Source organism: Euleptes europaea, chromosome 1 (assembly GCF_029931775.1).
Source record: "Euleptes europaea isolate rEulEur1 chromosome 1, rEulEur1.hap1, whole genome shotgun sequence".
NCBI lineage: Eukaryota > Metazoa > Chordata > Lepidosauria > Squamata > Sphaerodactylidae > Euleptes > Euleptes europaea.
Window position 1 is genome coordinate 99,523,476 of NC_079312.1, and position 15,717 is coordinate 99,539,192.

At 42.3% G+C, this 15,717-nt stretch overlaps 1 protein-coding gene across 1 annotated transcript in view; it reads right to left on the bottom strand.

The window, feature by feature from the left end:
• LARS1 (leucyl-tRNA synthetase 1) overlaps positions 1-15,717 on the bottom strand; it is a 56,226-nt gene that overhangs the window by 26,476 nt on the left and 14,033 nt on the right. The window contains exons 8-19 of the mRNA XM_056857227.1: positions 15,118-15,181; positions 14,368-14,435; positions 13,271-13,496; positions 11,166-11,253; positions 10,339-10,415; positions 8,750-8,803; positions 6,802-6,942; positions 5,353-5,430; positions 4,440-4,525; positions 4,279-4,344; positions 3,904-3,986; positions 2,063-2,201 (exon numbers count right to left, since the gene is read on the bottom strand). Of these exons, the coding sequence (XP_056713205.1) occupies positions 2,063-2,201; positions 3,904-3,986; positions 4,279-4,344; positions 4,440-4,525; positions 5,353-5,430; positions 6,802-6,942; positions 8,750-8,803; positions 10,339-10,415; positions 11,166-11,253; positions 13,271-13,496; positions 14,368-14,435; positions 15,118-15,181 (1,170 nt within the window). The remainder of the gene's footprint in view (positions 1-2,062; positions 2,202-3,903; positions 3,987-4,278; positions 4,345-4,439; positions 4,526-5,352; positions 5,431-6,801; positions 6,943-8,749; positions 8,804-10,338; positions 10,416-11,165; positions 11,254-13,270; positions 13,497-14,367; positions 14,436-15,117; positions 15,182-15,717) is intronic.

Genomic DNA, 15,717 nt, shown 5'->3' on the forward strand with positions numbered 1-15,717 from the left:
GTGGCCAAGACTTCCTTGTATCACCTGCACCCAGTTCACCAACCCTCTCACATTTCTTAGAGGCAGCCAGTCCCGCCACACTGATCCAGGCTTTTGTAACCTCGTGGCTGGATTACCGTAACACGCTCTACATTAGGCTGCCCTTGAAGATGACCCAGCAACTGCAGCTGGTCCAGAATGAGGCAACCGGATTGTTGTCAGGGGCTAGCTGAATGGGCGCGTATCGGAAACAGCTACACTGGCTGCTAGTTTGCTTTTGAGTTCAATTCAGGGTGCCGGTTATCACCTTCAAAGCCCTTCCATGGCTGAAGGCCCACAGAACTGAAGAACAACCTCCTCCCACAGGTTCCTGTGCACCAGCGAGAGTCTTCAGGATCCAACCGACCAGCTGTACTTCGGGTGGCCTGCCTGGCACCAACCAGAGCCCGGGCCTTTTCCACTTCAGCCCCCGCTCTGTGGAATGGGCTCCCTGAAGAGGTGAGGAGAACCCCCTAGTCGGGGAGATCTTCAGGTGGTGCCACAAAGCTTGTTTGCTTGCCTAGGCATTCGATGGAATATGAAAAGCAAACATCTTGGCGGCGGGGTGAGGGGAGCTATTTGGATTTTTAAATTTTATTTGGTTTAATTTGTAATGTTTTCATTATGACTTGTCAAATGCCTTGAGCCAAAAGGAAAAGAAAGGTATAAAAAATTTATTAACAAAAATAAATAAATATACAATGGTAAATTTTACTTTATTGAAAATGAAGATTCACATATTAATTAGGCGATGATGCCTCCTGGTGGACAGAGAAGAGACTAGTCAACTGGACCAGTGGATGGCAACAAGTAGGAAGAATTAAGATCCACACCCTAATTGAGTGTCGGCTCATTTTGAAGTCTTCCTGGCCTGGCGTTGGACATGCAACCTCTGACACATTATTAGCACAATTGATTGACTGAATCTTAACTCAGGGGCATTAAGTCAATTCCTGAAGTAAAACAGAAACCTGACGTTAAGGAGACTGAGGTTAAGACCCCCAGTGCAGAAGAATAAATTCATGTAAAAATCTGCACTGGAAGCACGTTGGCAGCTACAGCCTTTGATCTGGGCATCGTGGGGGGGCAGCACTAAGGAGTAAAGTTGCTGGCCAAGCCAAAATGCTTTAATCCCCATCTTTCAGGACAGGCACAGCCACTAGCCAGCTCAATCAGGAGTTCAAAAGCATCAGGCACACCATGGCTACGTCGGAAAGAGATTTCACCACATGACAAATAACCTGAGCCACTCCTCCACTCTAACTTTCCTTCTCAAACCTTCTTTCTGAGAGGTTTACAAGTGGTTTTACCACTTTACAGAGATCTCCAAATTTGTATTGAAACTGATCAGCACAAGTTACCATAATTTAACTAGGGCAACTTAATAAAATCACCCAAACTAGGTCATTAGAAAGACATTTTGAAGCAAACAGAATAGGTTCTCCCAACTTTCTTTGGCAGTGTAGACTAGCCTTAACTTCACAGGAGACAATACCGTCGGAAGCCTGAAGCTGGAGATCTATTAACATGGTGCCTTGAAATTATACTTTCATTTTAAGGTTCTGTGGCAACAGCCTTTAAGTTCATGAAAACACAACAAAGGTTACTGTGTGTAAAATGAGGGGTGCACAATCGACAGGATGGTTGATCTTGCCTATTTAGGACTACATACAGAGAAGCACCCCCCCCCCCAAAAAAAAAACTAGCCAACAATCAGCCCTCTCAATCATTTTCCTTGTTCCCTAAGAAATCAGAAATGACATGAAACCATACTGGCCAATTTGCAAAGCTGCTATTTACCCCACTGTGCTAGGATTTACAGATGCCCTGCAAAGAGATTCATATGCAACTTCAATTTATGAGAGCATCCACTGTCTGTGTGACTCCCCACCTGCCATGCAAATGCAAATTGTTGCATCAGTATCAGGGGGTTATCTTTGTTTTCATTGTTATATGAAGTACAGAGCTGACTGTTTCCATAGAGAACACACACACACACACAAAACTCCACAGTATTCTTTCCTTCCCACTCATTGCCTCTTACCTAATCTTCAGTGGGGACTCTCCTTCTCCACGGAGATTGCCTCCTTGCAGCAGATGAGCAACCGTATAGAAAGCCATGTAGATAGTTGAGTCAGAGAGAGACTCTATCAACCACTGCTCGTCCCATGGCAATCGAGTTCCTAGAGGATGACGAAGTACGTTCATTACAAAGCACAAAAGTGCACACCAGGCTTTACAGTGGATAAAAAAGTGACTTACAGGGTCTATAGTCCTTAAACTTTTTAAGTTGGCACAACTCAGCAGGGACTTGATTTGGTAATTATAGATTCTCTGTCTGCATGTATTATGTTAGTACAAGTAGAGTATCCCTTGTCCGGACATCCCAAATCCGGACTGATCCGAAAACTGGACCCTTCGAGCAGGCATGCAGGCAGATCTGTGCTGCCTGCTTTCAATGTTTCCTCTCACCCCAAAAAAAAAAAAAAATACAGTGTACACTACATTGTAGGTGGAGACTGAAAGCCTGCCATTGTTAGTTTGTTGTTGCTCTTGTTTAACAAATGATACAGGTATTCTGGCAAGAGTTACGCCTTTGCTTTCTGATGGTTCAATGCACACAACATTATTAAAAATATTGTTTAAAATTACATTCAGGCTATGTGTATAAAGTGTATATAAAACATAAATGAATTTGGGTCCGATGCCATCATGTATATGCAAAAAATCCAAAATATTCCAGTATTCGGAAAGATCCAAAATATGGACCACTTCTGGTCCCAAGCAGTCCATATAAGGGATATTCAACCTGTAATTCATCATTTTTGTATGAACCATAATCTTTGAAAGAGAGAAAAAAAAGAGTCTGGACACTACTTGGACGGGTAACCTAAAAGGAATGCAAACTCATCATTATTAAATCATACTGATGAACTCCATCCTGAATAAGTTCCGAATTAATACCCCCATTGCAATACTAGGAATGGTTAGAAGGTGCTTCTTCAGGAAAAACTGAGCAGTGTCCTTGTGAAGTATAATAATATCTATGGTGGGACTACTAGTTGTGGGTTTATTTCGTATCCCTCCACTGCCACCAATATATGTGACCGGGGGGGGGGGATTTCTCCCTGGTCTCCTACTTTGTTTTACCTCAGATAATTGAGAGGCCAGAGGCTTTATTCAGTTCAACAATAAAATAACACAATTTTTTATACTTTGCACGGAAAGGTATTGGAGGAAAAACTAGTATTAAGGAAAGGTTCACATTTTCTAAATAAATAATGAGTTGCTCAACAAGTACAGCACTTAACCTAGATTTCCATCTCTTTAAATTAGCTTAGCCCCACAGCCTGCACACAGAGGTTCATGTGCATACTCTGATGCCTAAAACTAGGAAGTATGGAGATTCTCCCTTCTTCCTTCCTTTCTCTCCCTGTGGAATTACTTCACAGCACTTAAAGTAATTCTCTCATGCTACTTGGGCCAGGAATACCTCTTTCCTCAGAGACTATTCCTTCTAATCTGTGCGATTAGAATAAGGACCTTTTTTCCTCCCAAACTCTCTCTTTCGTCACCCTTCTGGTTTTTTCCACCAGTCACACTAGGCACAACCCATCACACCAGAACCCAGAGTAAAAAAAAACCTTTCCCCCCAGAAAATCAGAGTCTTCTCTCTTAAGCTCCAGCCACTCCCTGTATGTCTTTCTCACATACAGTCACTGATAAACATTAACCCTTAGTCCATCACAGCCCTAGTGTCAACTCATAGGCAATATTAAATCCTTTTCTGTATATATTGTCCCACTATGTACCACAATGTATTCTGTAAAAGTATCTAATAAAAGAAATTTAGTCATGTAACGAAGAAAAGACAGCTCCCCATACCTAATCCGTATGTTCTTGAGCAGGCATGTTCCTGCAACCAGCCTAAAGAAGCTTCAAAATTTCTTCGTGTTTCTTCACAAAATCTGAAAAGGGCAGAGCATAAATACTTGTTTTCTTTTCTAATTCGCTATCGCCCACATCTTCCTTGCTCCTTACAAGGGAGCCAGTGTGGTTTAAGTGGTTGAGCGATAAGACTAAATAGACCTGGATTTAAATTTCCACTCTGCCATGAAGCTCGCTGAATGATCTCGAGCCTGTCAATCTCTCAACCAAATCTACTGTTCCAGGTTGTAATGAAGACAAAATAGAGGAGGGGAGAATCACTGAAGCACCTTGGAGGAATGGTGATTGATTTGTAAAAATCAATAAACCTACGTCTCAAGTGTCTTCAAACATTCAAAAGCCTGTTGCTTCCAGTTTTCTTCACCATAGTCCAAGTACCTAAAATCAGATAAAAAAAATATCTAATGTGCCAAAAATCAGACATTAAAAAAGAGCCAGGGGGCTAATTAAGCTATGCTTAACTTTTAACTTACCACTGGTCACAGAGAGCCACCACACACTCATCTGCAGATCTAGATATAACTTGCTTCTCTGGCTCCATATAAATACTTGCTTCACCCTGAGTGAAAGGGAAACAATAGGAATTACGCAGCCATGATAACAAAAAGGGAATTATAGGGACTGACATAACACATTTGTCATGCAAATCCTGAGTTCTGTTTTATTCAACCCCTCTAACTTTGCCAATTTATGCTGTAGCATTCCGGCTGGTTATATCAAGTAGACACTAATAACCATTACGTGAATTTAAAAGATGTATTACAAAGCTCAATTTTGTATGTCATGGGGATTGCCCAGAATGAACGATTAAGATGGATATGAATCGGCAACCAATTCCACCATGAAGGAAACCTTAAAAATCCATGGTGCCAAGTAATCAAAAGAGAAGCCAGGACTCTCAATACCGTAACTGCCCTCTTGTGAAAGAAACGGGTAAGTACTGAAGATAAACCATCATATTCTAGGAATTCAGAACTCGGGATTACTGGAGTAAAGAAGCTCTCTCATTCCCAAAGCTCTAGATACAAGATTTTAAAGACCACAATATTACTGCATTTTGTCACCTTCAGCATTATTGTGTGCCCCTCTTCTCCAGTGTGCCTAAAAAAATCTGTCAGGGTTACACAAGTTTTTCTTTGGTGAGCAAACTTTAAATGGATTAGTTCCCAAAAGAAAGTAGACAGCTCTGCAGGATTTCAAGTACCATCCTCTCTGTTTGATAGATTGTGCAGTAATTTCTCTTTTACACCAAAATCAAAGAACTTGATTTAGTGCTGTTTCATGCCCTGTGGGCAGAATGCTAGGAACAAGGCAAATGCTAGGCAGCACAATCGTGTTGTGAAATTTACCATATAATCTCAAAAAGTAGTACAAACCACTACCCACATTGTCGATCATCATCTTCTGAATGAGTTTCTTGACATCCTGGACTTTCTGGCCTTTGAATCCATCCACCAACATTACCTGAAAAGGGAAATCACTGTAGATTTGTTTCAGAATTTTAGCATATAAGACTGTGTCCCTTCCTTTTCCTCAAGAAAATGCCTGAAAGCCCATTTCTACAAACCTGACTAAATACAGTAATTGTTAAAGAAGAAGAGGTTTTACTTCTTACAAAGCTAATGAGACACATCTAAAATGCTTAATAAAAAGGTTAGAGGGCAGACTTGTTTACTACAGATCAGGGAATGAACTAAATTCTTGTTCCCAATTAAAGACAGAACTATTGGCTCTGCAGAGAGGATGGAGAAGCAGATTTTAGGAAGGCACAGAGAAAAAGAGGATATTCTGATTGATCACTGGAATACTGGGAATGTAGGGCAACACACTAATAATGGAAAATCTGAAGGAAAGAAAGTCAGAGCACCTGGCTGAATAATGGTTCAATTCAGTTCATCTCAATTCTATTTGTAAGTTAGAACAAACATATTGTATGAGTTAACCCATGACTTAAAACTAGAGGACAGCTGCATGATTGTAAATATAAAGGGACAAAACACCTTCAAGGATAGTCTCTTGGAGTGCTGCAAGGGATTTCTAAATTAGATGCCTGATAAAAACAAGCTCCTATTCTTTAGGAGACGTATCTGCCGAGGGGGGGGGGGGGGAGCATGAAAAATGCCTTGCTAATTCAAGACCAGAGATTACTTTGTCTGCAAGAGATCTTTTCCTGGGAGACATTGGGTTTGATATGAAAAGTGCTCATCTGCAGGCAGAAGATACCCTCCACTCATGGAAGGAGCATTTTATACATTATGCTCCAGCATTGCAACAGTAAAGCAAAACTAAACAAAAAAAATGTTTTCACACTTCGTTAGCCTGAAAGTAGTTATAAAGCCTACTGCTTATAGCACTGCAAAAGACTCTTCAATAACAAGTACAGGATGTCAATATTTTAAATAAATAAATGAAAGCCACTATTGCTCTTCTCCACACGCTTCCTTGGACCCAATCCAGTATAAGCATCAGTGGATGCAACAGAAGGCAGCTCTTTATGTGAATTATGCATAAAAGTATGCGTCCTGAGTTCTGAAATAGAGAGAAGGGGGAAAGAAAGAGAAACAAGGTGTACTATGCCAGAGCTGCTTACTGGACAAGGATATAGTAGAGCAATCCCAGATGCGCTTAAGTGTGTCATGTGCAAAATAGCAGGAAGGAAACACACACATCACTGCCAAGTCACAAGCAATCCAATTACAGAGCAAGAAGCAGAACTGACCATATGCATCTCCCTAAGAGCTAGGTCTGTTCTTTACTTGTGTTAAAAATAAAAGCAATCACGCTCACTTCTCCCTTAAGACCCTTTTAGAAAATCTTAATTTTGTTTTTCCTTACTCCCTCATAAAATCCTTTCAGGTATAGTCTCTCCTTGGCTTCCGCCAGCTTCTCTCTGTCATTCTGACTCTGGATTTTGAGCTCATCGCAGACCAGCGGAGCAGAAAGGTTGCTGTAGCCAGGGATCTCGATGACGGGGATCTGAGAATATAAAATCACACAGTAAAGCACTTTGTTATTAATTGTGCAAATGAATTGAGAATCCTATGTGGAATTCAATCCCTATAGGTCTCCAAGTATATCAACAGTATTTGTCTTGTTCACAGTCTAATGGGCACCATGGCACCTGCTGACACCTTTTCTGGTGCCCGCCAAGTGTTTTTAGGAAGTGGGAGAGGCCAGGTAGGGCTTTTGTCCAGCAAGGCTTCTGATTAGCTGTGGAGATTTTTTTTAAATGTTGCTTTGGCAGCAGCTGCTACCACAGCACAAGACTCCGTACTGTCTTACTGAATTTAAGCTGTGGCAATCATTTTGTGGCTGGCTCTGTCTCCTGCGGCAGCCATTTTGTGGCAGCCATTTTGTTGCTGCGCCCACCATGTTGTCAGAATTCCAAATGTGCCTGCAGGCTCAAGATGTTTGGGGACCTCTGGCCTAATGGATTGGAATGTGATCCATGGGAGGAGAAAAGATGAAACAAAAACAGTTACGTTCATCCAAATAAAACAATCTTAGACCTGCACATCAAATGGGTAGACTGTGAGTCTTGAAAGGCTTGAGGATTTGTTTTTTTCTTTGCTTCTTAACAATGTTTTCCTTCAATATTTATTGCTTGAAATTATTGGGGCTCTCGATGTTCTATGAAGGAGCCATAAAACATGTTCCAAAAGTTACTCAGCGGACACTAGGTTTTAAATCCTGCATCACAAGCACTACTGTCTGGTCTGAATCTGCAGCGGGCAAAGAAGACTACATGAAAGCAAAGCTCCAAATCAGACAGGCAGATCTGAGTTTCAAATGGAATCGCACTGCCTTCTACTGAATCAGACCTTTGGCCTATCAAAATCAGTATTGTCTACTCAGACTGGAAGCGGCTCTCCAGGGTCTCAGGCAGAGGTCTTTCACATCACCGACTTGCCTGGTCCCTTTAACTGGAGATGCCGGGGATGGAACCTGGGACCTTCTGTATGCCAAGCAGATGCTCTACCTCTGAGCCACAGCCCCTCCCCTAAGAATACATGAACACATGAAGCTGCCTTTTACTGAACCAGACCTTCGGTGCATTAAAGTCAGTATTGTCTACTCAGACTGGCAGCGGCTCTCCAGGGTCTCAGGAAGAGGTCTTTCACATCACCGACTTGCCAAGTCCCTTTAACCGGAGATGCCAGGGATTGAACCTGGGATCTTCTGCATGCCAAGCAGAGACTCTACCACTGAGCCACAGCCCCTCCCCGACTTCTGGTTTCTACATGGAGGGAAGTTTTTGTAGTACAGAGGAGCGTCCCGTTTGAGCTGCGACCTGCCGTCGGAACAGCCACACCCCAGACACAAGCTGTCCGTTTCAGCCAGAGCGTGTATTTCCCATTAAAGAATTCATGGCCCTGATTAGCTTTACAGTCCCCTTGATAGACCAATACCTATCGGGAGCAATAGCAATCTTTGGATCTCACTTGGCTATGCTAGGGATGTACAGAGTTAGATATGACCACCTGCTTAACAGGGCAGGTAGGCAACAGACCAGCATTTCATCGGGGTTTAGGGCTCTGCGAATGCAACTTCCCCTGCCAAATGATTTGCAGACAGGCAGCATGCAACAACAGGTAACAGCTATTATCACACATTGCTAGTGTTCATGTGTTTTTAATTATCAATTTGTGCATCGATACAGAAATGACCTGTGTATAATCACAGAGGTCCTCTTTTTTATATATATATATATATATATATATATATAATATGAGGGTTGTTGGCATTTAAGAGATTATGAACAATCATTCTCTGTTGCACTCACTGGTTCATATGGCAGGACCATTTCATCTTTAATGCCATACTTTGCTCGAAATGCCTGTGGAGAAATTAGAAATGAAACATGAAAAAATCGCTTCAACATTTACATTGAGACAAGTTTTACCCATTACCATTGCCTTCTAATATACAGCACCCAATGAATCCACTATAGCAGCATTTGGCATGAGCAAATCAGACAAGATATAAGATATTGTAGAAGGCTTTCACGGTCAGAGTTCATTGGTTCTTGTAGGTTATCCGGGCTGGGTGACCGTGGTCTTGGTATTTTCTTTCCTGACGTTTCGCCAGCAGCTGTGGCAGGCATCTTCAGAGGAGTAACACTGAAGGACAGTGTCTCTCAGTGTCAAGTGTGTAGTGTCAAGTTGATACTTACAGGACAATGATTAGCACATTACCTTTGATACTTTTTGCAGGACAATGATTCAGCTCAAACCCAACCCCTTTCTGACTATATATTACTCTTCCTACACACTTGACACTGAGAGACACTGTCCTTCAGTGTTACTCCTCTGAAGATGCCTGCCACAGCTGCTGGCGAAACGTCAGGAAAGAAAATACCAAGACCACGGTCACACAGCCCGGATAACCTACAAGAATCAAAGATATAAGATGCTAGCAGCCAATACTGTCATACATGGAGCAACAAGATGATATGATGATGATGAAGATCAAGAAGAAAAAGGAGTTGGATTTTATACCCCAATTTTCTCTGCCTTTAAGGAGTCTCAAACCGGCTTACAATTGCCTTCTCTTCCTCTCCCCACAAGACACCCTGTGAGGTAGGTGGGGCTGAAAGGGCTCTAAGAGAACAGTGACTAGCCCAAGGTCACCCAGCAGGCTTCATGTGGAGGAGTGGGGAAAACCAACCCGATTCACCAGATTAAAGTCCACTGCTCATGTGGAGGAGTGGGGAATCAAACCTGGTTATCCAGATTAGAGTCCACCGCTCCTAACCACTACACCTTTGATATTTGGTTTCCTACCCATCCGCCTGTTACCTTTTTACCCCATCCTTCATTCAAGTTCCAGAGTTCTCCCTTCCTCCATTTCATCCTAACAACCCTGTGAAATAGGTCAGATTAAAAGATAGCAAATTGCCAAGGGTCACCCAGAGCACTTCATAGCAGAGCGGAGACTTGAACATAGGTCTAACTGCCACAAAACAGCATAATGGTGAGAAAAGTGGTGTGGATTCATCCACAGTGCTGCTATAACAATTAGCACTACAGAGCATGGACAGGGACAATAGCATAGGTTCTGACCAATCAATCCCAATCAATCCCACAGAAAAGGAACACCCATATAACTGCCGTAATGCCTAAATATACCTGTCTGTGTGGATCTTAACTTCCCAAGATATGAAATCTAATGAATATACTTAATAACTAAAGTGGACGTCCTCTTGCCAGACTCAAAAATATGTCTAAAATAAATAGGTGGTGTTGGCATCTGTAAAAGCTGTCTGATTACGCACTGATGTTCTTCATGGAAATCACCAGGACAGACAAATCAACCCACTTGCCTTTCAGTACAAAAGAGCAAACAGTATTGCAGATGGTTGAAGAAGCTTACCTGTTTTTTCTTTAAGTCTCTAAAGGCCGCAATGTCATCTGGGGAATCAGATGGGACGCTGCTAACTATTCCAGTGCCTTAAAATCATGTTGGAAAAGCACAGATTAGCCTATTTGTATCTTTATTGCAAAAACACATCAAAATAACATCAAATTTTCAAAAAGGCTCCTATACCCAGGTATCTCAAGTCAAAAAGTATGCGCGCTTAAACAGAAAATAAGCCTGTATCTTTTATTCACTTGGCTATGTACACTACCACACCAAAGCTCCACACAATTGTGTTAAAACCAGAGCACGGCCTCAAATATTTCTTTTAAAACTGTTCCCTGACAAAAAATATTTTGACTGCTCCCTCCCTGAGATTCCAAAGTTGGAACTGGAGGACAACTGAGAGAACTCTGATGATAACTTGGATAGAAGCTGGAGGATCCTTGAAGATTCAAATGGCCAATTTGCACAGAGGAAAGAATGGAAGAAATATGTAAGCTTAGAGTACAAAAAATTAAATAGACAAGAATGATTTGGTGAGATCGTTAAATCTTTTAAAATACATCTGGAAGAAAACATCAGACTTGGAAGGGGATCAAAATTGCAATTATATTAATTAATGTATTCATATAATGCACCCTTTAAGTCAAAAGGCTATTATCTAGGCCAACCTCCTGCCAAAAAGCAAAATAATCCAGCCGTTAGCCCTTCGCAAATCAACCACAGGAACCTAGACTACAGAAAGATTACAGGTACTCTGCTGAGAAAAATCTATGCAAAGAAAGGTATTTACTCACAGCATGAGTTGCAACTGATGCAGATCAAGATGCAGCACTTACCTTTATCTTCCTTAATAGACAGCATTGGAAGGGCATAGATGACTTTGTAGGATGTTAGAGGGGCTGACAACGCAGCCCCAAGGATCTCCTAAACAGAGAAGAATTATTAAAGATGAGAAACCCCTCCGCTTAAGTTACAGTTACAACGGAAGAGTCAACAAATGAGATTATGCTTTAGGATAGACATAAAAGGCCTGGACCCAAAGATCTCTTACGTGAAAGCTGGAATGCCACACCCTCCACCCTCAGAAGGAACTTGGGGGAAAGACAGGTAGTATAGGGCTACACTGAGAAGAGGGAATAGAAAAAACATTGTACTTATAGCACTGCACAGGGCACTTATAGCCTCCAGATCATTCTGGGAACTTTGGATCTAAACCACAGTCTTCTGGACCAGATTCTAATGAAGCGGTATACGGAAATATTTCATTACAGAATGCTGCAGCCCAATTACTGTCAGAAGTGTTGTGTGGTTTCAGACTAGGATCTGGGAGACCCAGCTTTGAATCCCCGCTCTGCCACGGAACCTTGCTGGGTCAACTTGGGCCAGTCACACAAGAAGATGGTTTTTATACATCAATTTTCTCCACCTTTTAAGGAGAATCAAACTGGCTTACAATCCCCTTCCCTTCCTCTCCCCACAACAGACACCTTGTGAGGTAGGTGAGGCTGAGAGAGCTCATAGAGAACTGTGACTAGCCCAAGGTCACCCAGCAGGCTTCATGTCTAGGAGTGGGGGAACCAACCTGGTTCACCAGATTAGAGTCCACCGCTCCTAACAACTACACCACACTGCCTCTCTCTACACCACACTGCCTCTCTACACCACCACACTCTCAGCCTAGCGTACCTCACAGGGTTGTTGTGTGGATAAAAAAGAGAAGAGGGGAGCAATGTAAGCCTCTTTGAGTCCCCATTGGGGAGAAAGGCGGGATCAAACCATTTGAATAAAGTTAGGCAGAGTGTGCACGTTACACCTATTTCGCAGTACCCCAATAGTTACCAATTAGGTTTTGGTTGAATTTAATATGTTGGGTTTGAACACTTTTGAAACCTTTCATGGCCTAGGCCCCAAGATCTGCAGAAGTGCCCCCCTCAATATGATTTCCTGAGGCAGCTCGCTCATCTGAGCAAAGCCTGTGGAAGTTGCCACCCAGCCAACAGGCAAGCTCAACAGCTGCCCCTACCCAAAAAGTTCTTTACGGTTGTTCCCACCTGAGGGAACAACCTGCCTGACGATGTCAGCCCACAAAGCATTCTCATTCCTTTGTGTGTGTTAAGTGCCGTCAAGTCGCTTTCGACTCATGGCGACCCTATGAATGAAAGTCCTCCAAAATTTCCTATCTTTGACAGCCTTGCTCAGATCTTGCACATTGAAGGCTGTGGCTTCCTTTACTGAGTCCATCCGTCTCTTGTTGGGTCTTCCTCTTTTCCTGCTGCCCTCAACTTTTCCTAGCATGACTGTCTTTTCCAGTGACTCTTGTCGTCTCATAACGTGACCAAAATACGATAGCCTCAGTTTAGTCATTTTAGCTTCTAGGGTCAGTTCAGGCTTCATTTGATCTATAACCCACTGATTTGTTTTTTTGGCAGTTTACAGAATCCGTAACACTCTCCTCCAACACCACATTTCAAAGGAATCTATTTTCTTCCTATCAGTTTTCTTCACTGTCCAGCTTTCACACCCATACATAGTAATAGGGAATACGATGGCATGAATTAATCTAGTCTTGGTGGCCAGTGACACATCCTTACACTTCAGAATCTTTTCTAGCTCCTTCATGGCTGCCCTTCCCAGTCTCAATCTCCTTCTGATTTCTTGGCTGCAGTCTCCCTTTTGGTTGATGGTGAAGCCAAGGAATAGAAAGTCTTGAACAATTTCAATTTTCTCATTCTTTTACATGTGTGTAAACTGTCTGGAAATTATCCCTTCCAATGATTCTGAGAGTAAGTGCATTAACTTGAAAAGGTCATGTACGGTGTGCATGAGAAAGGAACTTTAGTTCAGCACTGGCATAGTATGCTAACAGCATAGATAATTCCCAAGCCTCACATGCCAACAGTGCCGCATAAATCATTTTAGCCACAGGCCTCAAAAGACTTACCTCCCCCATAAGCTCCTTCACGACAGGTACTACTCCATTGGTTTTTGTGAAACCTTGGTAAGACATATTCCTTGCAGCTCTCTGTGTGCAAATAAAAATATTCCCATTCACAGTCTCAAACCCAATGTACTTCATGTCAGGGCGAACCCAACAATTAGTCTGTCCAAACATAGTCTCTGGTCTCAGAGTAGCAGCTACCAAGAAGATAGTCTTTCCTTTCAGGCCACTGTAAGGGAAAGAAAAGGTAATCAGGTAAGTACCTTTGATTACTTATAAGAAGCCCCCAAAGCTGTTCAAATTAGATCTTTTTAGTTTGCCAAAATCCACTGTACACTTGATGTTACTTTAATACATCCTCATCTCTGAGAGCCCAAATCAAATGTACCTGGGAACCCAACTATTTCATCGCTTCCATTTTGCACAGCAGAAGTGAAAAGAAAGATCCTTCTTTCTACAAATATAAAATCTGAAGGAAGAAAGATCAGACTTTTCTTTTTTCCTGCAGAATAGTCAGGCACACTTTGCATCAAGACCCACATTATCAAAAACAACAACAATTGGGCGAACTGTATCGACTGAATGCGGAAGAAAGAGTTCATAGCACGAGCCCTGCTTGATTGTACCAAGGGTCCATCTAGTCCAGCATCCTGCTTCCAACAGCCTCTAGCCAGATGCTACCTGGGAACCCACATGCAGGGCATGAAGCCAGAAGCTCACTCCTATTTGAGAACCTACATCTAGTATTTAGAGGTGCAATGCCTCTGAATTAGGAACTTCCACTTGGCTAGCAGCTGGTGAGAGACCTGCCTTTCACTTGCCCTGTTGAGAGACCTGCCTTCCACTTGGCTAACAGCTGTTGAGAGACTTTTTTCAAGTGATCTAAGTCAGTTAGCATCGCCATGTCTTATTCCAATGAATTCAGGATATTACTAGTGATAAGCTATCGATTTTGCTTGTCTCCTGCCAATTATAGCAAATAAACCTTTAGTAAGAAAAAAGGATTATTACATTATAATAATTTATTATTATAAATAACCTCTGGAGCCGCCTAATTTTGTTTTGTAACTGGCAGATCAATAAATGTCCTAGAGACTTACCTTAATTTCACAGGATAAGGTTCTACCACCTTCATTTTAATTAAAGTGTATTCTTGAGGTCCGACTCCCTAACGAGCAATGCAAACAACAATGAGTACACCATTTCCATCTCTGGCACTTAGGAGCTATGTCTGAATATGGTGGAACAGCCTGAAGTATACCAGATTTCCTACACTAGAGTAGACTGCATACAACTACAAGGCCAGGCTCTGCATTATCCCTGCTGATGAACGTCTGTTCAACTAATGAATGGGTATTATGACGTAATAAAAATGGGGTACAGGAGAAAATCTAACAATGCACTGTTCAGCCACAATATGAACCATGGCCAGGATCCAAAGCACTTGCAAAAGGGCTTGTGCCCTCAACAGAATTTTGCAACCCTTTCCCTCTGAACAGCTGGCTCCTGGTTTCATATCACAAAATGCTTTCAAAACTCCCATCTCTTCCAAAACAATTTGCCATGCAACATGCTGTGCATGTGAGAAGGGCAGAGGAAGTGCATGACAGGGCTTTGGAAGGGGGGGGGGGAAACCACAACCAAGTTGTGGAACTGGTTGCATGGTTCTTTAGATCCTGGTATGGCATACATTTTATCAAACCCCTCTAGGTTTCCATTTAGACACTGATGATAATTAAGTAAACACATGTAACTTCCAAGGCATTATTTCTATAGTTGTCATGCTGTCCCGTAGTCATTTAAAAGGCACTACGTAAGAACGCTCAAATGTATCAAAAATTATTCATTACCTCCCCTGTTTGTCTGTCATGATCCATACATGGCTGTCCGTCTTTTGGCGAATAAATAGTGTATCTAGAACACAAATTAATTTAATACTCAGCAGTGTATGTCACAGACTGAGCAGGGACATCATGACAAGAACACACATGCCCTCGATAGCTTCTACCCCTTAGGGCCTTATAGAGAACAATATCAACAAGAAAGCTGCTGCTCAGAATGATAAGGAACTGTTCCTGGTTTCCTATTCTATTTCCAACTCCCACTGAAAACTCTCAGGCCACTACTATGCAGCTATGCAGCTCTAATTGGATTGAACTGGATTTTGCATCCAAAGGACTGAGAACAGAACAAGTTCACGAAACCAATCTCTTCCTCTTTCCTCTTCAGCACCCTGGGGGTGCTGGAATGGGGAACAGCAAGAAAAAGGAATAGGCAGAAATTCCCACGCACACTTGAGCAAGAGCCCTGGCTCCATTTGAATAAGAGCTTATGAGTGTGGGGGGGGGGGGAGGTTGTTGCCATTTTCCTCTCAAGCTAGAGTCCCTCAAACATCAGAAGTAGTTTTTTAAAAGGGGGGAAGTCTGGGGAAACAAGGGACAGACCCACTG